Source organism: Muntiacus reevesi, chromosome 4, assembly GCF_963930625.1.
Source record: "Muntiacus reevesi chromosome 4, mMunRee1.1, whole genome shotgun sequence".
Taxonomy (NCBI): domain Eukaryota; kingdom Metazoa; phylum Chordata; class Mammalia; order Artiodactyla; family Cervidae; genus Muntiacus; species Muntiacus reevesi.
In genome coordinates, this window is record NC_089252.1 from 7,165,352 (window position 1) to 7,192,259 (window position 26,908).

At 43.2% G+C, this 26,908-nt stretch overlaps 1 protein-coding gene across 2 annotated transcripts in view; it reads right to left on the bottom strand.

Moving 5' to 3' along the window:
- Nucleotides 1-3,376: 3,376 nt before the first annotated feature.
- SOCS6 (suppressor of cytokine signaling 6) overlaps nt 3,377-26,908 on the bottom strand; it is a 33,006-nt gene continuing 9,474 nt past the window's right edge. For both annotated transcript variants that reach the window (XM_065932311.1, XM_065932309.1), the window contains one exon: nt 3,377-9,025. In XM_065932311.1, coding sequence (XP_065788383.1) covers nt 7,316-8,896 — 1,581 coding nt within the window. In that variant the 5' untranslated portion in view covers nt 8,897-9,025 and the 3' untranslated portion in view covers nt 3,377-7,315. The remainder of the gene's footprint in view (nt 9,026-26,908) is intronic.

Sequence of the window (26,908 nt, forward strand, 5' to 3'; positions counted from 1 at the left end):
GACAGAGTAATCCCCTAGAGAAGATAGTAGGTCATTCATTTACTTATGCTACAGTTCTTTCCCAGACAATCACAGACAGAAACGCTCCAAATAAAAGAAAGCCCTAAAGAAAGGAAGGAAGTATATCCTACTGGCTTCAAACATAGATTTTTGGAGCCAGACCATATGACTTTAAAACTGGTGGGTTTTTTTGTTTTTTGGGTTTTTTTGGTATGTGGCTAAGGGAAGGTTCACCTCTGTGCTTCACTTTCATTTTTCATAACTGTCAAGTGGCTGCCTTGCATAGGGCTTAGGAAATGCGAAATAAACGTTAAGCGTTAGAGGTTTCAGGTATTAGAAATATGACTTGGCGGACACGACTTAGCAACTGAACAACACTGAAGCACAGTTCATTTGCTATCATAATTGAGAAATAGTGTCAAATCCAGTTCTCGTTTCACCCACTGATTCCATTAACTGCATTCTGGGAAAACTCCCATTTTCTTGCAGGCTAATGGATTCTTCTGCATTTAAAGATATATCAATGCATCTGTTGATTTTCTGGGCAAGTGTCACACCCCATGGTCACAGATAGGCTTGTAATTCTCAGCGCCAAATGGGGCTAACAATTTGCCAGCCACAAGAAAAAAGGTGCCAAAGACTCCAGCAAGAAATGGGCTGCAGTGAAGGCCATTTAGGTGAGCAGGAGGCTTCACAGTGACACTTCTCAGTAGGGAGGACCAGAGACTCCGCGTCCTGAAGCTGTTAGATGTGCCATGGGGAAAGAAGGCAGATTATTTACACAGAGGAGGAGAGGTTCTCTTTAATGAGACTCCAAGATGGAAGCCCATATACTTAAAAGAACATTTTATGGGCTTCCCAGGTGGCACCAGTGGTAAAGAAAAAGATCTGCCTGCCAGTGCAGGGGATGCAAGAGAGAAAGCAAGGAGACGCAAGCCAATGGTAGGAGAAGCAAGGGTTCGCCCTCTGGGTCGGGAAGAGCCTCTGGCTTGGGAAATGGCCACCCACTCCAGGATCCTTGCCCGGAAAATTCTACGGACAGAGGAGCCTGGCGGGCTACAGTCCATGGGGCTGCAGAGTCGGACACGACTGAGCACACACACACACACACACACACACACACACACACACACGACTTATGACCTAAGCTGTTATCAAAAACTAGTGTGTATTAGACTTCCATAGGGTCGCAGAGAGTTGTACACAACTGAAGCGACTTAACACACACACACATTAGACTTACAGAACAGAGACCAGAAAAAGCTAGCTTCCTAAAAGAATCTGTGCTTCCTAAAAACTTCCTTGGTGTGAAATCCATGGCTCGTGATCGGAGTCTCTTTCCAGCTTGAGATGTACCCTTATTTGCAAGCCAGCTACCAAGGACAGAATTTGACGGCCCCAAATGACATCTAGGCCAAGGCAACTGGCCCTGTTCATAAACCCTGTAAAAATATTGATAATCCCTGCTCTGGTCAGCCTCTCCTGGGCTTTTACAATCTGAAGGAGCCTCTCCTAAGAGGAGACTCCTCTAATTCTTCCGGAAGAGGTGGGAGGCTACCTGGTATGAAACAGGGAAAACGCAATTCAAAGCAAAACTCCAGGAGTCTAATGACTACAAACTTCAGCTGTGCCCAGATATGGATATTTAATGTGGATGCCGATGCCGCTGCTACTGGGCTCTTTGTCAGTGTCAGGCTGGTGCTTTCAGGAGGTCCTGGATTCTGGGGAGGTAGCTTGGGGAAGGGGATGGGGAAGGCGGATGAGGCCAAAACATCCATTAGCAAGACAAGTCATGCAAAAACAGCAGGAAAAACAGAAGTCAATTTTTTTTTTTTTTTTTAATGTTACAGGTTAGGAAGCCCTTAAAACTGGAAATTGGAATACAAATACCAAAAAGAATTAAAGGATTTTTTTTTTAATGAAGTTTAAATGAAACTAAAGAGTTGAAAAGAGACTGGAGATTAAAATAGACAATAAGGACTAAATTCAAGTGAAATAAAGGTTAAAATATTTTTGATTCAGAAAAGTTGAGAAGCATAAGTAAAACCTGTGGAGTTAAAAAAAAAAAGAATTTAAAGATGAGGTGGCAGTGAGTACTGTCTGCATGACCATCAATTAAGAGGAGCTTCATCTGTATTATTTCATCTGATTGATGACTGTCATTTATCACTTTATAGATACTTCTGTCTCGGGTATTCCTTTGGAAAAGGTGTACCGATTCATTACCTATTCTAATGTATTGTCTATAGGTTATAAGATAAAGTCAAGCATGATACGTTTTAAGTTGACCCGTCTTTATACTTAGAAATGTCTCTTAATAGTAAGCTACCCCGGAGGCTCAGATGGTAAAGAATCTGCCTGCAGTGCAGGAGACCGGGGTTCGGTCCCTGGGTCAGGAAGATCCCCTGGAGAAGGGAATGGCAGCCCACTCCTGTATTTTTGCCTGGAGAATCCCATGGAGAGACTGGCAGCTACGGTCCACGGGGTCGCAGAGTCGGACACGATTGAGCGACTCTCGCTCACTCTCAGGATGTCCTCAGTAAGTCATCTCTACTGTAGAAACAGGTCTGCTCTGTTTGAATGAGTAAGAATCTATTTAGCTAGGGTGATTAAGTCTGTAAAGTCTAAACTTCTACATAGTTCTTGAGGCCTGACCATCTCTTTTCCTTAATTTCCCATTTCATTAGCACCACCATCAGCAAAGTCTGATACTGGAATCAATGCTGTCAATTGATACCAGTTCTAGAAAACGTGGTTAGAACAAGACATTATTTGCATTCTATGAAAATCAAAATTTGTGATATATTCTCAACCAGGTCATTTAAAAACCTATCTTTGTATTAGCTAGAATAAAAGACCTGTTAAAATGTTAACTGAACGACAAATTTTCAAGTGAACGTTCAACCCGATGTGGTGTTTCAGGAACTTCATAACATATAAGGCAACTCAGTGGCTATCAGAAATCATTTTCTATGAAAGGATTTTTAAGTAACTCCTACAGAAAGATCACCTGATTCTATTAAATACCATGAAGTAATAAGGGACATATTTTTTAAATGTCAAAATCCAAACATTTTTATCATTTGGCCTAACATTCTGTTACAGAGGTTTTATTATTACTGTGTTCACTTTAATTAGTCTTTGTTTTGCAAATGTTCTGCCAACTCTCTCCAGCCTTTGTGCTGAAGGCTTTAGGATATTAGCAACAGTGACTGTCTCCCCTATCACCATTTCACTCTTCCTGTTTTACTAAAACTTGGTCCCTACCTCCAGTCTCTGCCCAGTTTATGGGACATCCGGAAATTATCTAGTTAGCCCTATACTAATTACAGGTCAAACTCTGCATCTGATTATTAAATAGACCACAAGGCAGATCTTGTGAACGAAATTTTTATTTACACATTGTATCTAGAAGCAGATACATAAATTCTTTATACGATTAATCTCCAAAAATGTGCAAGAAATTACTATAGTTTGTTTACAAACCAAAACACGTATTAAAATCAATGGACTTTGGATAATTCATTCTGTGGTGTTCTCAGTACAAATGGTACACACCTGATTCGAAACATACAGAAAAAGTGTAAACTACAGCAATCTGGATTGCAAGTATTAATTCCATGGCACTCCGACAACTATAAAATTTCTTTAACCCAACATGTATACTTATTACAAAATTCTATAAGAATTTTTCATCATCTCTGGAAGTAGAGGTTGGATCACTTTTCAGAAACAGCAACTACACATTCGCCATGTTATGACTGATTAATAAAAAGGATGTTTATAAAAAATCTTCTTTACAGGATTAAAAAAGTATTAAAAGAAACCGAATTTGTGATTACTAGCGTACCAATACTTTGTTTTAGAATTTTAAAGTTATTTATGGAACTGGCAAGTGTTCCTTATTAGAGTTTTCAACAAAACTGTCTATTGCTGGTAGTGTGATTTCAAATTAAGACTTCACATTGGATGAAAAGCCATGAAGATTTAAAACGGATTATTTTGAATCATTCATAAAGCAGATCTCTCATATACAATGTGAACTGTAAAATGATCAAAATTGGCATTCTGAAAGCATTGTTAAGAAAGAGATTCAGACTGGTAGCACTAGCAGGGACACTGAATATAACCTACTGAAGATTTCAGTACATTTTATCCTGTTTTGGTAATACTGGCTCAGAAATTATCATGTATATTGTACTTGGGTTTTCTTTCCTATATTCCAATGGTTTAGCCTTTTGGCACGATTTCTTTTAACAGCAAGATGGTTGCCCTGTGTAGCTGGTTTCCTTAAAAACTATTTTAAATTCTATGATCGTTTCCTGTGACATTTTTTGATCTTCTAAAATTTTCAAATTATTGCACCAAAATGGGGCACAGTTTTCCTTAGAAAGAGAAAGGAGACTTTTTCAAGTACTTTCTATGCTTTCTTATTATTTGTTAAAAAAAAAAAAAATGCACAATAGTGTCCTAGTAAGCCTGGAAATAGCTTCTGGCTTCCATCATGTTTCTGGGATGAGATATTTGATAAAAAGCAACTCTGATTCATTTCGTACGGCAGAAGGATACAGCTTTCCTGTGTTTCTCTTGCCTTGAGCTCAGATTTTCAGAAGCAAACATTTAAGAAATCACTTATAAGCAGCACCCATGTCATCTAAGCCACCATTCAACGGAATCCAGAAATTCACCCAAATGCTACCTGCACAAAAACTACAGGGTGAAGACTTCTCTTTTTCCCCTTTCCATTTTTAACCAGACCATTTTACTAGCCTATAAAGCCAATTGTTCACATTATGTTGTGCTGCCTCAGCCAAATGGTTCTCTCTAAACAAAAGCAAAAAAAAACATTGCAATATTCCTTTCTGTTTGTAAATGATTTCTTGGCAAACACTTTTATTTTTATTGATACACCATCAGACCCTAGCAATCTGAAATTGGACTAGAATAGGGCATTTTACTTAAAGGTATTTTATATTATGAACATACAAAAGTATACTACTAATTGGCTTTCTGAATTAGAACAGTATCAGGACTTGCCCTCCATAAAAACACAAAATACAATTTTTAAGACATTTATATGGAAATCAGGATGATCTTAACTTGAAACCAAATGGCTCGATCTTAAACACATGGTTATCATGAGGAAGGCGTGGGGAACAGGATACGCCCACACAAGACAGGGTTCAGGGCAGTCCAAAGACCTCTGTGCACCACGGTCTCACAAAGAGTACATGTCAATGCTTCTAGAAACACGGAGAAGCCATCTCAACACTTATTATTAACACACAGTGACTCTGTGACAATGCCTGCCATCTAATATAGATGCACAGGGACTTTTAACTCACCCTAGATATACTTTAAATTGTTTAAAAATAAATAGTTTTGCAAAAAAATAGTTTAAATGTCTTGCATTAATTTGATAACAAGTTTACAACTCTGTAATAGTTCTTAATCCAAATAGCTTATAATGAACACTTAAATTATATTATTACAGTATACTCCATATCCCATCTTATTAGGTGAAAACATATCAGAAAATGAATGAGGAGTCTTTGCAACAAGGTACAATCAAACATTCCACCAAAATTAAGTACCTTTTCCCCTTTAAGTCAAAATACCATAACACAGGTATTAATACACTGGGCCTTTTCTTGGTAATCCTCAGTTGACTCTTAAAAAAAAAAAAAAGAAAAAAGAAAAAAAAAATGGGGATACTGATATGTTTGAATGACAAAGTTATTAAATTTGACCTAAGACCTTTACTCTGTTTTGTTTTGTTTTTAATGGGGATAAGAGATAGGAAAAGGAAGAAATGTCTTAAATCACATGTTTCATTGGAAGGGGAAACATTTCCTTTAAAATTATGTAGCTAGAAACATCTTCTGGATGGAACAATTTCAAAATACTAAAGAATCTGCAGTGAATAGACACTGCATTTCAAAATAACTAAAAAGTATTGGCTATAACATACTACCCCCACCCCGCAAAGGGCTGAATCAAGAGATGAAAAAACTAATGATGTTAATTTACTTAAGACTTAGCTAAATTAAAAACAGAAACCCTATTGATAAATGGCAGTATATATGGTAGGTAAATGCACACACCTGACTTGGTGTTAACACTTTTGTTACACAGTGCGCCACAATTTCCACAATTTTTAACTAAAGTCACCAGGATTTTTTGGTTTTGTTGCTTGTTTTTTTGGTGGGGGAAGGAAGTGTTAAATCTAGCACATTTTAATGGTGACTACATTAAAGAAAAATATAAACCCAACTTTAAAACATTTTCTTTCTATTCAGATCAATTTAAAACTTTATATAGACTTTAACGTTGCAAGAGGATCTAGTCCATTTATGAAAAGCATTTCGACATCAAGTTCACCCAAGAAAATGTTGTCTAAGCTAAAGAAATCACAGATAAAACATTTTACCAGAGGAAAGTATAGATAACAAAAAATTGCTTATCACAGGAAACTAAGATCATCTAATAATTTCTTTAATAGTTCTAGTTCCATAGGTCTTTATACGTTATGCCAATTTGTACCAGAGTTTAATGACAGAAAAGGCAACAATTTTTAAGTTGGTGGTATACATTTCTTTACAACTTTTTAATGTAAGGCCATTTATTAAAAACAGACGAACCACAAGATGAAAATGAAGGCAACAGAAACATCCAGCTTCTAAGAACCAAAAGACAGCACAACCTCAAACATAATTTAGAAACGAATGTGGCAGAAAGATATGTCACAGACCTGCATTCTATTACCCAAGGTTATGTCAGTTCACAATTGTAAATAAACCTTTGTAGAGCATGAAATTAAAAATCATTTTCGGTGTAGGTGTAAACTCTTGTGATTAATCACACGGCTATGCTGACTCAACACTATCTTTGAAGATGGGCCATTGAAAGAGAGACATAACAGGTTCATTCTGCAAGTTTCATTCAACTTTACTCAGGACTGGATACACATGAAATGTGCTTTTAATGCATAAAATCACAGTGGATAGCAGCAAAGGACTGGGGGTGGGTGGGTAAGGAGAATCTGATCATTCACATTGTGATTATTCTGCGCGCTGATGGAAGAGACTTCACACCTCCTCAAACCTCCAGGCTTCCCTTTGTAAAGAACGAAAATGAACCCAAGACACCTCGCGGACGGCTCCCCACCCCTAAACGGACTGGACACTCTTTTACACATAACTGAAATAAAGAGTATGGCAGCAAAAGATTCTGATGGCGATGAAGAGTCTGTAAACTGGGTCTCAGTCTCTCTCTCTCTCACTCCCAAAGTGCACGATGCCGGGCTGCAGTCCTCTCAGTAGTGCTTCTCCTGTAGGTAATCCTTCATTTTGTTGGGCAGGGGCAGCTTCTGGATCAGGTCTATCCGGGTGTACTGGCGGATGACGAAGCGGCACAGGTACTGCAGCGAGCGCACCTGCATGAAGCGCGACACGGGGTTGGTGAGCCGCACGGGGTAGGTGGCGGAGCCCGGCAGGCGCGAGCGCGAGTAGCAGAAGGCGCCGTTCTCCGAGTCCCTGATGGAGTGCTCGATGAGGTCCACGATGGACGTGTGCCCCTCCACGTCCGGCTGCTCGTAGAAGCTGAACCGGCCGTTCGAGTGCTCGATCCGGGTGTGCAGGGTCTTGCCGTGCGAGCGGAAGCTCAGGCTGAGCAGGTAGCGGTCGTCCGAGCTGTCCCGCACCAGGAAGGAGCCGTCGGGCACGTTGGCCAGCTTGCCCTCCGCCTCCCAGCGCGTGATGGGCCCCCAGTACCAGCCCTGCCGGGCCAGCTTCTTGAGCTCCTCCGTCAGGCTGGTCACCGCCAGGGGCCCGCTGCTCTGCACCGAGTCGTACACCCTGGCGACCCCGGGCGCCGAGGTGGGGTCGAAATTCAAGTGGCAGCGCACGCTGTCGGCCGCGTGGGCGTCCGGGCCGGCCAGCCCGGAGAAGGTCCTTTGGCTCGGGTCGGTCTGCAGCGGAGGTAGCAGCGGGGAGAGGGGGGGCCCGTCGTCGGGGCCCGCCCGCGGGCTCGGCAGCACCCCCGCCGCGGGGCCCGCCAGCAGGCCGCCCGCCGGCGGGTCGCCGAAGAGCTCGGGCGCCTGGCGCCCGGCGTCCTCGTCGCGGCGGGCGGGGCAGGGGCCCCCGGCGGCCGGGGGCGGCGGGACGGCCGAGACCTCCATCGGGGAGGAGCCGTCCAAAGGCACGGTGTACGGGAGGTAGTCCTGAGGCAGCAGGCCCAGGACCACAGGCACGTGCTCGCCCAGGCGCAGGCGCAGGTCCCCGGCCACGGGCGCCGGGCTCCCGGGCGCGGTGGGCGGCTCCGGGCACGGGCAGGCGGGCTCGGCCGCCGGGCGGAGCTCGCCGAAGTCCTTGCGCACCCCGTTGAGGGCTGGGCCGGCGCCGGGCGAGTGCACCAGCGCCTTGACCCGCACCTCCATCCGGATGCATGTCTCCTCCGAGGCGGTGGGCCGCAGCGGCCAGGGCGTGGGGCTGTAGTGGTGGCTGCGCAGCGACGTGGACCGCATGGGCCGCGGCGCCCGCGCGTCCTTGAACACCAACGGCGCCGACGAGGACGAGAACGTGTCCTCGTCCGCCGCACCCCCCGCCGCCGCGCCGCCCTTGCCCTTGGCCTTCTGCTTGGCGCTCAGCCGCCTCTTGAGCGTGCCCATGAGGCTCTCGCTCTTGGCCCGGTTCTTGCCGCCGCCGCCGCCCTTTTCGTCCTCGCTGTGCAGCTCGCAGCCGGCCATCTCCTTCCCGTAGCAGCTCCCGAACAAGGACTCCTCTTTGCCGAAGTCACCGGCTAGTGCTGGCTGTTGCACGACCATGAATTCCGCGTCTTCTTTGCTCTTACTCAAGTTGAAAGATTTCCGGAAGGTCTTAAGGCTGATCTTCTTCATTCTGACGTGCTACCTGATTCGAGGGGCTCAATTTCTCTCGGGGAGATTATCCGCGAACATCTGGGCAGGCTGCAGGCGTGGCTGCATCCATGCGTTTTTCTAGCTTCATTTCCCCTCTGGAGTCACTGTCTAAAATTAAAAAAAAAAAAATTTTAAAGGTCACATTAAATAACGTCTCCACAACAAGTCTTGGTTTTAATTCTTCAGCTTCTGAACAAGGATGCCTTAGTATAAAAAGACTGCAGCAGATTTTTTTTCCCATTTCACACAGCACAGTAGATCGCTACGTATTTGACCAACATTTGATAATGCTTCAGGAACACACCCTAACTACCTTTTGTCCCTGCACCTCTCCTTTGGTTTAACCCTAATTATGGTCCATGTGCCTGTCCTTCCGAACACTGAGTCAGTCGCCCTTTTCACACTGACCCACACCAGCCCTGCCGCTCCTGCCACCAGCCTGTCCTGCAGACAGCCAACACTCAGCAAAGGAGGCACCACGTCCGTAATAAGTCCAACCGATTCTTCAACAACCTACATGTAGTTTTAAATGTTTAAACAGCTGTAAAAATGAATTAAAGGAAGTCCATAATCTGTGACAAATTATCTGGGGAAAGCCTAGACATGTCCTCATAGCCAGGAGTCTACTGAGAACAGTCTGTCCACCTGCACGATCCCAGAGCCCGCCCAGCCCAGATCTCCCGAAACAGGCGCTTTCCCCTGCAGGGGACACCCGTAACAAGAGGTACAGTTCTTCACAGTAGGAGAAACTGCGTTATTTGTCTTAACAGGCAGAAAATGGTGATGTGAAGACTAATAAAAACCTCCACATGTTAAGTGATCATTTTCTGGCTCACTAGCAACAAATCCAATTTTGTCCACCAAAAAAATCGCCATCAATTTACAGAGATTAAGAAAACTTAATTACCAATATCTATAAAACTAGAGGCAGTGAATACAAGAGAAAACAAACAGGCTTAGCCCCCACAACAGGGATGCTGCAAAGAAAGTACCATTTATAATAAGAACCAAAAATCAGCAAATTCTTGATAAACTAGATCAATGGTTCAGTATCCAAAACGAATTATGTCTGGTGTGTCTGGAGTGTTACCCCAATATCTCCCAAACCCAAGCAGGTAAACCTGTTGTACTTAAAGCTTGACCTAGTGGGTCAGGCCCCATCGGCTTTCTATGAATGGTATAAAATGTTAGTTCAGCTCTCTATTATTTAAAAAAAAAAAGCAAACCGAAACTACAATGAGGTACCAGCTCACATCCCTCAGAATGGCTGTCATTAAAACCTCTACAAATAACAGGTGCTAGAGAGGATGTGAAGAAAAGGGAACCCTCTCCTACACCGCTGATGGGAATGCGAGTTGGTACAGCCACTATGGAAAAGAGTATGGAGGTTCCTTAGAAAACTAAAATCAGAATTACCATATGATCCAGCAATCCCACTCCTGGGCATATACCCAGAGAAAACTCTAATTCAAAAAGATGTATGCACCCCTATGTTTATGGCAGCCCTATTCACAACAGCCAAGACATAAAAACAACTTAAATGTTCATCAATAGATGAATGGATGAAGAAGATGTGGTTTATACACACAATGGAATGCTACTCAGCCGTTAAAAAAGAACAAAGTAATACCATTTGTGGCAACATGGATGCAGCTGGAGGTTATCATACTAAGTGAAGTAAATCAGAAAGAGAAAGACAAACACTGTCTGATATCACGCATACGTGCAATCTAAAACATGACACAAATGAACCTATGTGTGAAACAGACTCATGGACACAGAGAACAGACCTGTGGTTGCCAAGGAGGATGGAGAGGGGAGGGACGGACTGCGAGGAGGAGTTTGCAGATGTAAACCATTACATGCATAACGGATAAACAAGGCCCTACTGTGTAGCATAGAGCACGGGGAACCAGTCAGTATCCTCTGCCAAACCCTAGTGGAAAACTGCCTCATCTGAAAAACAGATGAACGTTTCTGAATAAAATGCAAGATGTTAAAATGTTAAAAACAATCGCCTGGAGTCATTTGGAGCACTCAGGGAGGGCTATCCAAGCTTCCCCAGCACTCCCTGTAGCCTCTAAAATTTTCTAACAATGAATGGGCAGGAAGAGCTCAAGTTCAACACATAAGCACTGGAGAGACTCAAACGTGAGTCAATTGCTAACATCTAACTTCCATTTGCAAGTAATTCTTCATAAGGTCCCAATTTTGTGACATAATTTTAGGGACATTAAGTAACATTCAGCCTCAGTTCTGGCAGGCAACAGCTGCAGTTGCAAACCCTTCTAGGGCCACCAGTTACGGCTATACTGATCATTAGAAACATGTGTGTGCAGTCACAGTTAATGCAGCGAGGAACACACACAGACGTGTGCCAGGGCTGGAGGGAAAACCTCTGCGGCACGTGCCACATACTGTAAGTCCAACTTCAGAGATGAATAAGGAGGTTAAGTCCTGAAAAGCAAGTCCAGAAGATGAAGAAAGATCCAGAACACGATGCAGAAAGGAGGCCTGACTAGGAGAGAAGCCGAGGCAGGATCTGGACTGCCTGATCCTGCCCACAGACACTCTGGTCTCCCTCAAACCCTGCCTGCCCCGCTGCAGGAAGACCTGAAAGAGCTTCTGGGCTCCCTCAGGACAGGACACAGGGGCCTGAGGCTCCCGTCCTCACCCCGTTCCTCCTGGTGCTCGGAACACTATAAACTCGCTGCCATCGAGGGCCTGGGTGCTGGCTGCAACATTATACAACCCCCCACCCCCAGCTTCGGTCAAGTCTTCCCAACAGTCACCTTTTCGATGAGACCTGCCCTGATCATGCCATTCAGGCTGCACCACAAACCCTCTTACCCAGGACAACCGAAGTGTCTTGCTGTCACAGGCTCTCTGTCACTCCCCTCCTCTTCCACTCACTGACGTGTCCCAGGCATCCAGGACCGTGGAAGGGGCCCAGGAGTTGCGGTGATCGGACACCCCGCCCACCTCCACTTCCCTCACACCTCACCTCAAGAGGTAGTTCTTCATCACAGGGAAAGGTTACACAGCTCCTTAACACGGTCAATAAAGTTCTACACGGTGTGGCTGTCCTGGGTGTTTTCTGCTCCACTCATATTCACCATATCCTCATTCAACACAGAACTTTTTAACATACTGCTCCTTGGACCTGAACTGCTTCTGTATTCCTTTTCCTCTCTGACTAATTCCTTTGAACTTCAGCTCACCTGTCAATTCCTCAGGGAACATAAGCTGCTCTTCCTGACTAGGTGAAATCCTCCAATTAGGGGATCTGAGGACACTGCACACCTCTCCAGCTTCGAATTTCCATCTGGGATGTGTGCTTACATCTATCTGTATGATCACGTGATTAATACCTATGAGCCCAGAAGGCTATAACTGACACAAAAGCAGAGACTAGAGTCCATTTTTTTCTCAGCATGTTATCCCAGCACCCATCACGGGTCTGGCCCAAAGAAGGCACACCACAGATATCTGTTGAATGAACAGCAAAGTAAAATGAGTGAGAACACTCAGAGGAAAGGTCACAGTGACCGACGACTCGATGCTGATGTGTGCAATTGACTCAACAGCACAATCAGTAACCGACTCGGATGTGCAAGTGTCGTTAACTCACCCTTACTAGGTCTGGCTTCCCTCGTAGCTCAGATGGTAAAGATCTGCCTGCAATGCAGGAGACCGGGGCCCGATCCCTGGGTCGGGAAGTTCCCCTAGAGAAGGAAATGGCAACCCACTCCAGTATCCTTGCCTGGAAAATCCCATGGACAGAAGAGCCTGGTGGGCTGCGACGGTCCATGGGGTCGCAAAGAGTCGGGTACAACTGAGTGACTAACACTAACTAACTAACTACTAGGTCTGTGGGTCAGATGTCCCTGCTTCCCGCTGTCGCATCCATCTCACAGAAAATAAGACTGGTAACTACACTAAAACTACTTGGTAATTATCCACTTGATGATAATTCCTTTTTTCAACTATAAATCCATATGCAACTTAATAATAACACTCAATAAACAAAAATCAAGCCCAAACATGAGAAACTACACAAACTTCTATCAGGCCATATGGTCTTTTATCTCTTCCTTTCCTTTCCTAGGCAAAGATTACTCTGGAATTTTTAAGAGTATCTGTTTTTCTGTTTGCACTTCCAAAAATATATGCCATCTTTTTATAGGACTACCATCTGTCTCATCATGCCTAAGTACATGTTCTGAATTAGTTTCACTGCTTTTCTAATTGTAAAATTTTAAGTTTACACATGTATTGGCTTGGCCAAAAAGTTCACTCGGGTTTTCCCATAAGCGCTCACAAGAAACCCCGAACAAACTTTTTGGCCAACCCAATACTTGAACATGTGCATAAAGGTTCAAGGGGAAGTTTTAGATGTGAATACGCCACCCAGGCAGAAGATAACATCTTCAAATAATTTCACAATCTCTTTTTTAAGAAATGATGGGTGGTTGTCATGCTTGGCATTGTAACACCTAATGAAAAAACTTTAAAAGACAACATCAAAACAACCACTTAATCTTCAACGAACAAAACAGCTTTATTACCGTCAATTTTACAAGTAAGGAAACTAAGTCTCAGAGAGATAAAATTTGCCCCAATAGATTAGATAACTTGCCTCTAGGAAAAACAGCAGATCCAGACCCTAAGCCAGCTGCTAACGCGAAACACACACTTTCTCCTCTAGCAGCCGCCCCGTTGGTCAGGCTAGTGCTGAAGTCAGTGGTTCCCAAACTGCCGGGTCTCGGGACCTCTTTGTCCTCTTAAAAATCACTGAAGATTACAAAAAGATCTGTCTATGTAGGTTATATAGAAATCACTTGTTAAAAGTCAGCTGCTCTGGGAAATCTGAAAGCTTTTTTTTTTTTAACCCTATTACATTCAATTCCTATTAGAAATTAAAACTGAGATTTAAAAACATTAATTCATTTAAAATGACAATGTACTCATTACACGTTAACATAAACCACTTTTCAAGAAAAATAGATACGTTTTCCCAAAGAATTAAAATTCAGAGAGAAGGGGCACTGTTTTACATGAGTGTAAATCTTTTCCTGTCCGATTTATTAAGACAACTGGACTCTCCTCTGTGTTTGTATGGAATGTGTTACAATATGTTGTCTTAAAGTGGAAGAAGAAAACCCAACCTCTGACAGAAGCAGAACTGGAAAGGCAGGAATCTTTAATAACCTTCCATGTAACTGTGGGTGGTCTTCTTGTGATAACAGAGCAAAGTCAAGGGATAGTTTCTTAAAAGTTAGTATTGCTGAGAAATCTACAACCATATATCACTTTTTTTTTACTCTATTACATTTAAATCTATCGGTCTAGGTTACACTTTGAATGAATCTTTTATACATGCCTGAGTTTTTAACATCATGTATTAGTTATTTCATCATACAATATGAAAAAATTACATTTACTATCACCACTGATCTCATAAGCAAAGTCTTTAAGTACTGCGAAGCTGTGCAGCCAAGAGTGGTAGGTAGAAGAAGTTGTGCAGTTGACTTTTGCTTGAAAGCTTGAATTTAACATGGGCAACAACACTGTCAGTGAAGTGAAAGGCTGTACTTTGCCCGTTTATGAGAAACCATCTACTAAACACTCAAGATGATTAAGTATAATCTGTCAGTTGTTCTTTTAGGTAAAAGCCGTGCATCACGAAAAAGCAGCTAGTTAAGTCAGTTGCTCACACAAGGCTTTGCTGTGGACACCTTCTCTGGTATGCGGTAAAAGTGCTTCCTACACACTTCCATTTCATCGTAAGGATTTTTAAAAGATGTGTACTCAGGGTCAAAATTTGATAAAAAATAATAATGTTTATAGCTACCTCAATGACATTCTTGAATGTAACAGGAATCTTTTTCCTACCACAGTGCTCAGAGGTGAAGAACATATGGCCATCATGAAAGTTTAATACGATCACAGTCGGTGCCCAGCCTTGTTTGTGAACAGGCACCTTCATTTTTATTCACGGCACTTTTGCACCTTCAGCAGAAATGGCAAAAACAGTGGAAAAGGCAAATAATGTTTCAGCATTATGATGAAAGGGGATCCACAGACCACATTTTGAGGATTGATGAGTGAAAACTATCTGTGAAGACAGTTTAAGAGAGAAAGACCTTTAATGTAGGCAAAGCATCCACATAAAAAGTCAACAAGACAGGAGGCTGGTTCACCACTGTAAATATCTCTCTGCAGGTCAACGTCCAGCCGGTCTTTACGCACACTATGGCTCATGCCTTCCAGGTCAGCGCCATGGATCCTACTCCCTGCTCCTGAATCTGTCAGCTCACTACCTGTCATCACCTTTACCTAAAAAAAGGGAAAATAAAAAACAGATACTAAAGCCTTTCCATGAAGGGAGAAACAGAAATGAGAGAAAGGAACAGACCAATAAAAAAAAAAAAGAAAGAAGGGTAGTGGCCAATGTAAATGAGATGCCGTGGAATTCACAGTCCAGTGGTTGCTGCGACAGTCAATATGAAGGGGGTACCCCCAACTCTAAGAAGAGAACGACTTTCAGAGCTGGTTTTTAAAACTCCAGTCATATATTATAATTTTCTATCAGCTGAATTATATCTGCTTGTTTACTACTTTAGATCCAGAGCACTATTACTTGGTCACTAGTTGGCCCCTATACCTGAAATAGTTCCTGGGCACTGCTGACATTCATCCAAACTTTGCTAAACTTAAGATTCATTGTTTCGGTTTTTTTCTTTTTAAGTTCTTTCTATTAAAAAAAAGTTAACTGAACTGTAAACACTAAATAAATGCAGACAGCTAAAATTTTTTTCTATGGAATTAGATGTAAGCAAAAGCACTCTAAAGAACTATGAAAACAGTACCTTAAAATAAAAAAGAAAAAAAAAATCTAGGCCTTTGTATGAAGACTGCTTTGAAAATGTGATTAACTTCTAATTTTACTTAAAAGTTAAGTGGCAAACTGGAAAATCATAGATGACACATTATGTAAAGCCAGAGATGACATAATTCAAACCAAGTTTAGTCACTGAATATTTAAAGAAAGACATTGGTCCTACACTTGGAAACAAAGAGTGCATATTTACTTCTTTTAATTCAAAATAAAATGTTTAAAAGTACAAGAGTACATACTTTCATGCAGGTTTTCAATGAACTAGTAAATATCAATACTAATTATTTTCAGAAAAGATCCTCTAACAGAAAAGAATGAAAAAAGGCATATGCTAACGACAACTGGCTGTGAAATCAGGAAAAAGGGGGAAATGGATTTATACAAAATTGGAAATGGAAAGAGCAGTTTAACAATAAATCTATAAGAAATCACAATATGTAAAAGTACGTGGAGATGCTATGAAAATTAAGCTGAAACTCAGATGAAATGGACAATTTTATGGCTAATATATATTTTTACACCAAAATTCTATCAGAGGAGGCAGGAACCTAAAACAGGCTGACAGCTGTCAAAGAACCTGAGAAAGTTACCCAGGAACTACCATGGCCTTCTCTTCCCCTGAGGAGAAAAAAATGACAAGTCACTGAAGACATACGTCCAATATTCCCATACTAAACTACGTCCAGTACTCACTAAACTACTTCAGGGCAACAGGGAAAAATTGGCTCCCAGATTTAGTTTTGAAGTCAAAAGAACATTGATACCACAACTGGACTAAGACAACAAATTAAAAAAAAAAAAAAAAAACACCCGAAACACCAATCTAACTCATGAATACCAAAATAGAACTCTTAAATATTAGCAAACATTGAGAGTGGTAGGGGAAAACAACTCAAATTAGATAAGATACATCCCAGGTTTACTGGTATGACTGTGTATTTGTAAATCTACTAATATAATTTACCATAGATCAAGAAGAAATATTATGATCCCAGCTGGAAATAACAAGAAAGATCTGAAAAAAATAACATTAATTCTTGATTCCCCTCAAAAGTAGTCTTTGCAAAACAGAAACAGATGGACATTTAACACAATAACTGTAACAAAATTATGAGCCATAATGAATAAATGCTGACAGGCGGCAACAAGGAGGCCAATTATCAATACTATTAATTAGCATTATTTTAACTGAGTAGACAGTTAATCTGTCAAGAGTAAGAAGCATAAATATTGGAAAGGAGGAAACAAGTTGTCATTATTTACAAATGACATGATTGAATGAACACTTGGAAACACAACAGATGCAGCTGAAAAACTATTGGAGGGGGAAGAAAATTCAGTCAAGTAACTACTTACAAAATGTATACATAAAAATCACTAGTAATTCTATATTTTTTAAAAAGCTGATAAAATATAAAAGACTAGATTCTACTTATAATGGTTTTTAAAAAATGGAGGGTCAGGATGGGGAACACATGTACACCCATAGGGAAAAAAATGATGAAATTAATTTTTTAAATGTCCCGAACTTTATGAAAAAACTTCTCAAACTCCTCAGAAGGGACCATAAAAGACCTAAAGACACATTATGTTCTTCAATAAAACAGTTCAATCCTGTCAAAATACTAGTTTCAAGACCCCTTGAAAACATCAGTGATGTCTTTGCAAGAAACCTGACAAGATGACGTTGAGCTCAGACATACAAATGATGAAAAGAGAACTAAGGAAGACACTGCCGGACAATGCAAAGGATGAGCTGCACAGGGTCACCACCCACTGCCGGAGCTCAGACCTGAAGGAAGCCTGGAGAGTCAAGAGACAGACCACGACGCACGGAAGGAGTCTGTGACGAGGAAGACAGCTTGAACTCCTGGACGGAAAGTGGGTTACTAAGGAAGCGATGAGAGAAGGCTGGAAAACCACTTGAGCGTGGTGGGGAAAGCAAGACTTTGACTTCATTTCTTATGCAACTATAAATTTCAGAAGGATCAACCTCGCAAACAAAACAGATAAATGAAAGTTGAAAGAACTCTTAAAAAACTTAAGACGGCAAGTTTCTATGCATAACATAAAACCTTGACTCCATAAAGGTAAAGATCGACAGACGTTAACAATGCAAATGTACGGCATAAATAAACCCAAAAAACAAGCTGGAGGAAAACTGCGACACATATGTTGCTGTTGTTTTGTCTCTAAGTCATACCTGACTTTTTTGTGACCTCCGTGAACTGAAGGCCACCAGGCTCCTCTGTCCATGGGATTCTCCAGGCAAGAATACTGGGGTGGGTTGCCATTCCCTTCTCCAGGGGATCTTCCCGACCCGAGGATCAAACTTACATTGGCAGACAGGTTTTTTGGGTTTTTTTGTTTTTCTTTAAAAAACACACTAAGCCATCAGAGAAGCCTGCAAACACACACGACCATGTGTGTTTATCACATAGACCATGCTCTTATTAGAAATCAGCAAGAGAAAGGTACACAGTTCTAGAAAAAATGAGCAAAATATAAAAAGGAAAAATTGACACAAAAAGAACAGAAGGAAAGTTAGGAAAACAAGCAAGAGAGAAATCAAGCAATCAAGAGAAGGAGACAAATTCAAGTGGCCAGTCAACACCCTAGAAGATCCTCAACTCATCCACCACAAAGAAATTAAAGGAATCTGGGCATGATGGGAACTCTACTGATACACTGAGACTGTGGTGGTAGCTACATGACTGAGTGCATTTATATAAACTCAACAGATTGTACACTATACAGGGTGAGTTTCACTGTATTTAAACTATTAAAGAAATGGGAATACCAGACCACCTTATCTGCCTCCTGAGAAATCTGTATGTAGGTCAAGAAGCAACAGTTAGAACTGGACATGGAACAACAGACTGGTTCCAAATCGGAAAAGGAGTATGTCAAGGCTGCATCTTGTCACCCCACTTATTTAACTTATAGTGCAGAGTACATCATGCGAAATACTGGGCTGGATGAAGCACAAACTGAAATCAAGACTGCTGGGAGAAATATCAATAACCTCAGATATGCAGATAACACCACCCTTATGGCAGAAAGTGAAGAGGAACTAAAAAGCCTCTTAATGAAAATTAAAGAGTAGAGTGAAAAAGCTGGCTTAAAACTCAACATTCAAAAAATGAAGATCATGGCATCCAGTCCTATCACCTCATGGCATATAGATGGGAAAACAGTAAGAGACTTTATTTTCTTGGGCTCCAAAATCACTGCAGATGGTGACTGCAGCCATGAAATTAAAAGACACTTGGCTCCTTGAAAGAAAAGCTATCACCAACCTAGATAGCATATTAAAAAGCAGAGACGTTCCTTTGTCAACAAAGGTCCATCTAGTCAAAGCTATGGTTTTTCCAGTAGTCACGTATGGATGTCAGAGTTAGACTATGAAGAAAGCTAAGTGCTGAAGAAATGATGCTTTTGAACTGTGGTGCTGGAGAAGACTCTTGAGAGTCCCTTGGACTGTAAGGAGAAAGACCAGTCAGTCCTAAAAGAAATCAGTCCTCAATATGCATTGGAAGGACAGACGCTGAAGCTCCAATACTTTGGTTACCTGATACAAAGAACTGACTCATTGGAAAAGACCCTGATACTGGGAAAGACTGAGGGCAGGAGTAGAAGGGGATGACCAAGGATGAAATGTTGGATGGCATCACCAACTCGATGGACATGAGTTTGAGTAAGCTCTGAGAGTTGGTGATGGACAGGGAAGCCTGGCGTGCTGCAGTCCATGGGGTCGCAGAGTTAGACTAACTGAAACTATATGTTAACTTTAAAAATACACTAACAAGAAAATTCAAAACAAAACAAGACAATATCCTTCACCGGTGAGTTTGAAAAAACTAAATCAATAACAATGCTGGCAAGGGTATGGGGAACTAGCCCTGACAGTTAACCAACTGCTCAAGTGTAAACTGGTACAACTTGTGGAGAATCACTTGAAAATATTTATCAAAATTTTAGAATTCACATATGCTTGAGCGAAGTAATTATGCTATTAGGAATTTGTCTTTTAGATATATATACATGCCAAAAATGGGGACATATGGAAAATGATGTGCTGCAGAGAATTTAAGAAAAAAAAAAAAAACCAGAAACTAATATTACTTCATCATTTACCTGGTAATGACCTACTATTAGCAAATATAGGCCACATATTGGCCTACTGTGTGCCGGGCCTTGGAATATCCTGCCTCTCATTTAATCCTCATAACCCAGTGAGTTTGGTTCTAGGCACAAGGAGTACCAAGTCTGACACAGCGGGACGCTCTCACCTGGAGCCAGACTGCTCCGGGTCACCTGCATCCCAGCTCCAATTTCATCAGCTGTGTCATCTCAGAGGTATCGGTGTCCATCACCCAAGTTAGTGGTGAGATTTCAATGTGCTCATAAATGTGATGTCCTTAAAAATGCCGCCCACAGATTAAGCTACACAGTTGCTTACGGCTAAAGGCAGCAGGAACAAGAGTAATGCCCACTCTGTACGAGTGGGGAAGCTGAGGCAGAGATCACAGCGCTCACCTGCGATCACACCCTGATTCTGCAGGATGATCCGCTTAATCTAAACTGCGCGAGACTTCTGCTGCATAATGCATTCTGGTAAAAACGTGGAGTTGATTCTGGATATCAGGGAGCAACAGTGAAAATACACATCAAAAGTTAGTGAACTAGTTTAGTAAGTTATAGTCCATCAATATGATGGAGTATTATATACATAAAGAAAGGGGTTCAAGAGACACTGGAAAAAGGCAAGTTACAAAAGAAAAGGTAAATATGATCCCATGTGTGTATTTATATGGCTAAATATATACAGTAAAAGTCTCTGGGTATCAGTGACCACACGTCCAGGCGGAGGACACGGGATCAGGAAGCCACAGCTGCAAGGAGACGTACATTTCCCACAGAGGACCTTCCTGTGACCACTGATCAGGTTTTACTTTACGCAGAGGCACCACCACTGCCTCCTCCCCTCGGGCTAGGGAAACAAGTGTGTGTCTGTGTGTTTTCGCCACCTGGGGTCACAAAAGCAGGACGCTGATGCCCTCGGGGTCAAAGGTCTCAACAGCTTTCCTGAGTCGCCCATCTCTGGGGACCCTCTTGAACTGCTTCCAGTCCTCCCAGTTTCCAAACTCCTGATGCACCTGCCCCCCACCCCGGGCCTGGCCTGGTCTCACCCCCAGTCTCATTTCAGTCTTCCGCTTCCCCACTGAGACTCCCCGGGGGGTCCGCTCCTGTGAACACCTGACCCAGGAAAGCCCTGGCGCCTGACAACCCCAGGACCTGAGCTCAGCCCGGATAAGGCGTCCTCACTGCTCACTACAGTTTCTGTAAGCTCCCTTAACCGCGCTCACCTCTTTGCCTCCCTCTCCTATGGTATTTATCACTCCAGCTCACACACGTGTCTTGACACTGATAAAACACTGCACTTCCTCCACCAGTGTGAGGCGAGAGCTGCAAACCAGGGATGAAAGATAAAGTCCTGACCCCCCAGGGCCTTCGATCCTAGTGCAGAAGTAAGTAAGCAAACATTTGCAGAAGGGTTGTAAAAGACACATATTTACAGTCCAAATGATGCTCTCATCCTTGAGAGGAGACCTCGCTCACAACAGGAGGCAGAGGCTTCTTGTCACCCACTGCGATCACTTCTGCTGCTAAACTACTTCCAGTGCCACCGCAACCACCAACCCCAGGGGGAATACCGAGCACAAAAAAATGCACACGAATCTTCCTGAATCCTCTCAAGAACTCTATTTTCAAGGTTCCAGCTTTATTTCTGTTTTATAGAAGAATAAACTAAACCTTAGAATGTTTATCAGTTGGCCTGAAGTTGCAAAGGAATTTGCCAAACAACAGACACGAGAGCTGACCGTCGGCAATTCCCGACAACGTGCCATTTCATCTAACTGCGTTAACGCCGTATGGAGCTGGGAGGACAAAGCCTTGCGGTTCTGAGCAAGACGCTGCAGTCACCACTGCCTAATGACCCTGGGCCCCATGCCTCAGTTTCCTCATCTGAACATGAGAATTTAAAAGCATGCACCAAGAGGGATCCACTTCTGGCATGATGGAAAGGGAGGCCGATAGATCTTCTCTCTAAAAAGCAGAGAAAAACTCTGCAAAAACTATAAAGTTTTTTTCCTCTGTAAAAACTATAAAGCTGGGCCAAACTGTCGACAGCAACCATTTCAGCATTTTAAAGATAAACTAACAGAATACAACTGAGAACTGATTCATAAAAACCACTAAGCACTGGGACTTCATGAAAATTAAAAACTTACATGCTCCAAAATGCATTGTTAAGAAAAAAGACAAGCTACAGATTGGGAGGAAATATTTGCTTACCGTGTATCTGATAAAGGAATTGGACCCACAACAAATATATAAATAACTTTTAAAACTGAATGATAAGACAACCTGATCTTAAGTGGGCAAAAGATTTAAATAAGACCTTTTACCAAAGACATACAAATGGCTAGTAAGGACATGAACAGGTGCTTGACACTACTGGTGGTGAGGAAAATGTAAATGAAAACCACAATGAGGGACCATTACCCACCCCAAGGAGGGCAAGACCTAGGGTCAGCAAGGAGGGAGAGAAAGTGGAACCCTTCTACACTGCTGGTGGCAATGTAAAGTGGGCTGGCTTTTATAAACACTCTTCCTTTTTTCCTTATTATAGGGAGAATTATTAAAATGCATAACTAGATGTGCACACCACAAAGGCTTATGACAAGGCAGGTGCATTTCAGACCCCCAGGAATCACCCCATCAGCTATACAGATCATCTACTTTCTTTTTTCTACACTGTATAGTACTTGTGTCTTGACTGCTTCCTCTTCTTGTGGTGTCCTGAGGAACTGAAGTGTCTCAATGTATTTCAGCCGAATCTGTAAGTTTTCTTTTATTGTCGGCTGCTTCTATTAAGAAACACTTTCAACACAGAAAGCATGCTATCTCCTGTTATTTTCTCTAGAAAAGTATTACAGGGTTTGTTTCTCACAGGTAAGTTCTCACAGGTAAGTCCTTGGTTAATACTTCGTTAGTACTGACTCACGTGTGAGGAAGGGATTAATTTGCATTTTTGCACAGGGGTAACCAATTAGCTTGACATATTCAGAGAACATTGACCCTCTAAGAATCCAAAGAAACGCAAATTAAAATAGTAGTGATTTTTCACAAATCAAATCAGCAAAGATTTTTCTAAACAGTGATATTCATTAGTTGAAAACACCTTAATATAGTTGTAAAACATCACCTGGCTATAGGCAACTCTTAAAAACACATTCTTTGACCCAATAATGCTATTTTTATAAATCTTGAATATAAAAACAAAGCATAATAACATCCCCTGCGTTTATAATGTGATGAAAAGATAAAATAAATTTAAATTTAAAAAATCAGAAACATTCTGATTTCCAATATTATGAGAACTGTAAACAAAATTCTTGCACATCTACACAATGGAACTTTAGGGAACCACTAAAATTGATATTTATACAGAGTTATAAATAACATGGGGGAAAAGTTCATATTGTTCATTTGTAACGTGCAAAAACACAGGAAATGAAATCTTATGTAAAGTGTGGCCTCGATTATGTAGAAAGAATGGGGAGGAAAATCAGACCAGAAAGAAATACAGCGTAACTGTCAACCGGATCACAGAAGACTTTGTAAGTATTATTTCCAATACCTTATTTTCAAAATATTCTACAAAAAACATGGAGTGTTTTTTCCAGAACAAGGTCTATAGGCTTGTTTGTTGGTAAGGCACTGTTTAGAAGGGGATGGCTGAGTAAATCCATCAAGTCAGAGCAGAGTGCAAAGCCTTTCCTCGGTTCTCAGGCACAGCATGATCACCAAATAATAATGCAGGTCAACAGGTAAAAACAGTTATTATTTTTGCTGTATTAAGAACGTAGACAGCCTCCTCCTTCTCCTCAGCCCACTTAAAATAACTTTTTGCCAATCTGACATTACATTTTATTTAGTGTATATGTAGTCTGGACTGAAACATTCGGAGTTTAAACGTTAAGAGTAATAGGCCCACCAGCTCTTCAATGGCCTTACCCTGGCTTGTATTCCACGGTTAATTACCGTCATTCCATAGAACATTCCTCCAGTTCCCTTCCCCTATTCTCACTCTGAAAAACGGTCCTGGCGGAACCACAACCCTGGGGACACCGGCTCTGCCTGCAGCCTCCCCGGGAACGGGGCTGGAGAACCCGGCCGTCTGGCTGGGCTCAGTCTGCAGCCGTCTCCGTGAGCCGCAGGGCAGCCTGAAGGCGCCTGGAAGTCAGGCTCCAGCCCCTGGGCCACTCAGCTCTCCCCTTCCTCGCCGAGCATGTCTCACGTCTCTCTTCCCGCAGACCTCTGACATCTCCCCACACTTCGATCTCAGCTGAGGGTCCGGCTTCCCACTTCCCGGAGACAAGACAATCAAGACCTTCAGAAGCAAAGGCGAGGCTGCGGCCCGTGTCAGCCCAGGCCCACCCTGTTACCGTAAACCCCGGGGCCTTTCCACAGGCGCATGGGACTCCTTCTGCCAAGCGGCCCCTCTGCTGAGTCACTCCTCAGGATGCCACTCCGCAAAGACACACACCAGCCTGCCCCACCATCTATGCTTCTCTCTTTAATCCCCCCTGCACCTTACCACGCGTATACGTGAGGACCCCCTTGCCCCCATTTTTCTGAAACTCCCACTGGAGACCTTCTCCCCCGCGGTTACAGGGACCGCTCTTGCCAAGGTCACTAACGCCGGCTCTGCTGCAAACCCAGGGCCCGCTCTCAGGCCTGCGCTCGCGGACCAGCCGCACCCCGACACGCTCGGCCCGGCACTGACTTGGGTCGTTTCTCGTCCTGCACTCAGGTCCGTCATCCTCACGCACGAGATCACAGATGTGCAGCCCGCTCCCGAACTGCCCCTCTGTTCAGTCCAGCTCCCGCCAGGTCCTCTCTTCTCTGGACTCTGCCGCTGCGCTCTCTTACGGATACCTGAGACTCAAGCACGTTCAAAATGAAAATCTGGATTTTTTTTCCCCCATCCCAGCCCTAAACCTGATCAAGCTGCACTCTTTCCCACTTTCATTCATGGCTACTCCGTTCTTCCAGCTGTTCAGATCAAAACCTTCAGCACCATCCAGGGCTCTCCTCTTTCACTCCACATCCAATCTCAATCCCTATCGTCAAAATATACGCAGGGCCCGCTCACTTGTGGGTCCACTGACCACACCGGCCATCACTACCGCAGCCTCCTCACTGGTTTCCTGCTCCATCTCCCCCTGGCCCCACATCTTCCCTCCACATGGCACTGGCAACAGATGCCTGTTACCATCCCGAGTAATTAAGGCCTTTATCTCTGACCCAGGAGTCTCATGTCTTCTGGCAGCAGCAATGAAACTGTTTTTGGCTAACTCGGTAGCCGGCGAGTAGCATAAAATCTCTTGACTCTTCACTAAGTAAGTGAAATGCAATAAACATAACAGAATCACTTTGACTTCTTTTAGAGTCTCTGATCTTTGCACAATAAGCTTTAAGAAGTCATATGAATATTTGCCTGACTATAAAGGTAGATAAGTGGGTTTCCCAGGTGGCTCAGTGGAAAAGAATCGCCTGCCAATTCTTTTGGAGACGGGGGTTCAACCCCTGGGTCGGGAAGATGCCCTGGAGAAGGAAATGGCAACCCACTCCAGTATTCTTGCCTGGAGAATCCCGTGGACAGAGGAGCCTGGTGGGCTACGGCCCACGGAGTTGCAGAGTCAGACACAATTGAGGACGTACACACTGTGTTGACTTAAGTCACAGCGTCATATCCAATAATCAAGAAGAATGGACTTAAAGTTGCCATATAATTTAAAATTAAGAATGATGTTTACGAGTACAACAAAAGCTCTAATAAAATTTCAAGTTCCAACTCCCACTTGTGGGCTAGATACAAAACCATACCGTGTGCTACGTTTTCTGTGTGACAGTAATCTCCAGTCTCAAATCTCCCACATAAAATGAAGACGCTAATCTCTAAAACACATGAAGCTCTAAAATTATCTGATTCAGTGAGAACAAAAATGTGCAGAGACTTAGAAATTTAACCTGTAGAGAACTTTTATGTGAGCACTTCTAAATACATTTTCCTATTACTGTGTCCAACGCATTCCTATTAAATTGAATACAGAAAAATGCATAAATTCAGTCATTTAAACTGTCAATGGAGCTAGCCTGTAAGATTTGATTACTGAAATAAACTCGCTCCTCGATTTTTCAACTGAGATTTTAACACGTTGGATTTGAAAAGTGTGTGTGCGCGCAGTTGCTCAGTCGTGTCCAACTCTTCGCAACCCCATGGGCTGTAGCTGCCAAGCTTCTCTGTCCATGGCATTTTCCAGGCAAGAATACTGGAGTGGCTTGCCATTTCCTATTCCAGGGGATCTTCAGAACCCAGGGATCAAACCCACATCTCCTGCATAGACAGGCAGATTCTTTACCACTGCACCACCAGTTACCCATTAAAAAGCAGTACACCTATTACCAGTTCATTACTGTCTCTATGTATACACGCTAATGTTTAAATGATTTATTTTTATCATTTATTTTCAAATTAATGCTATACTATCTAGTGTTACACTGTCTGTTTACTGTGCGGGGTCTCCGTTGCTGCGAGGGCCTCCCCTCCCGCTGAGGACAGGGTCCCCTCTCTAGCTGCGGTGGGTGGGCCTCCCCTCCCGCTGAGGCCCCGGTCCCCTCTCTAGCTGCGGTGGGTGGGCCTCCCCTCCCGCTGAGGACCCGGTCCCCTCTCTAGCTGCGGTGGGTGGGCCTCCCCTCCCGCTGAGGACCCGGTCCCCTCTCTAGCTGCGGTGGGTGGGCCTCCCCTCCCGCTGAGGCCCCGGTCCCCTCTCTAGCTGCGGTGGGTGGGCCTCCCCTCCCGCTGAGGCCCCGGTCCCCTCTCTAGCTGCGGTGGGTGGGCCTCCCCTCCCGCTGAGGCCCCGGTCCCCTCTCTAGCTGCGGTGGGTGGGCCTCCCCTCCCGCTGAGGCCCCGGTCCCCTCTCTAGCTGCGGTGGGTGGGCCTCCCCTCCCGCTGA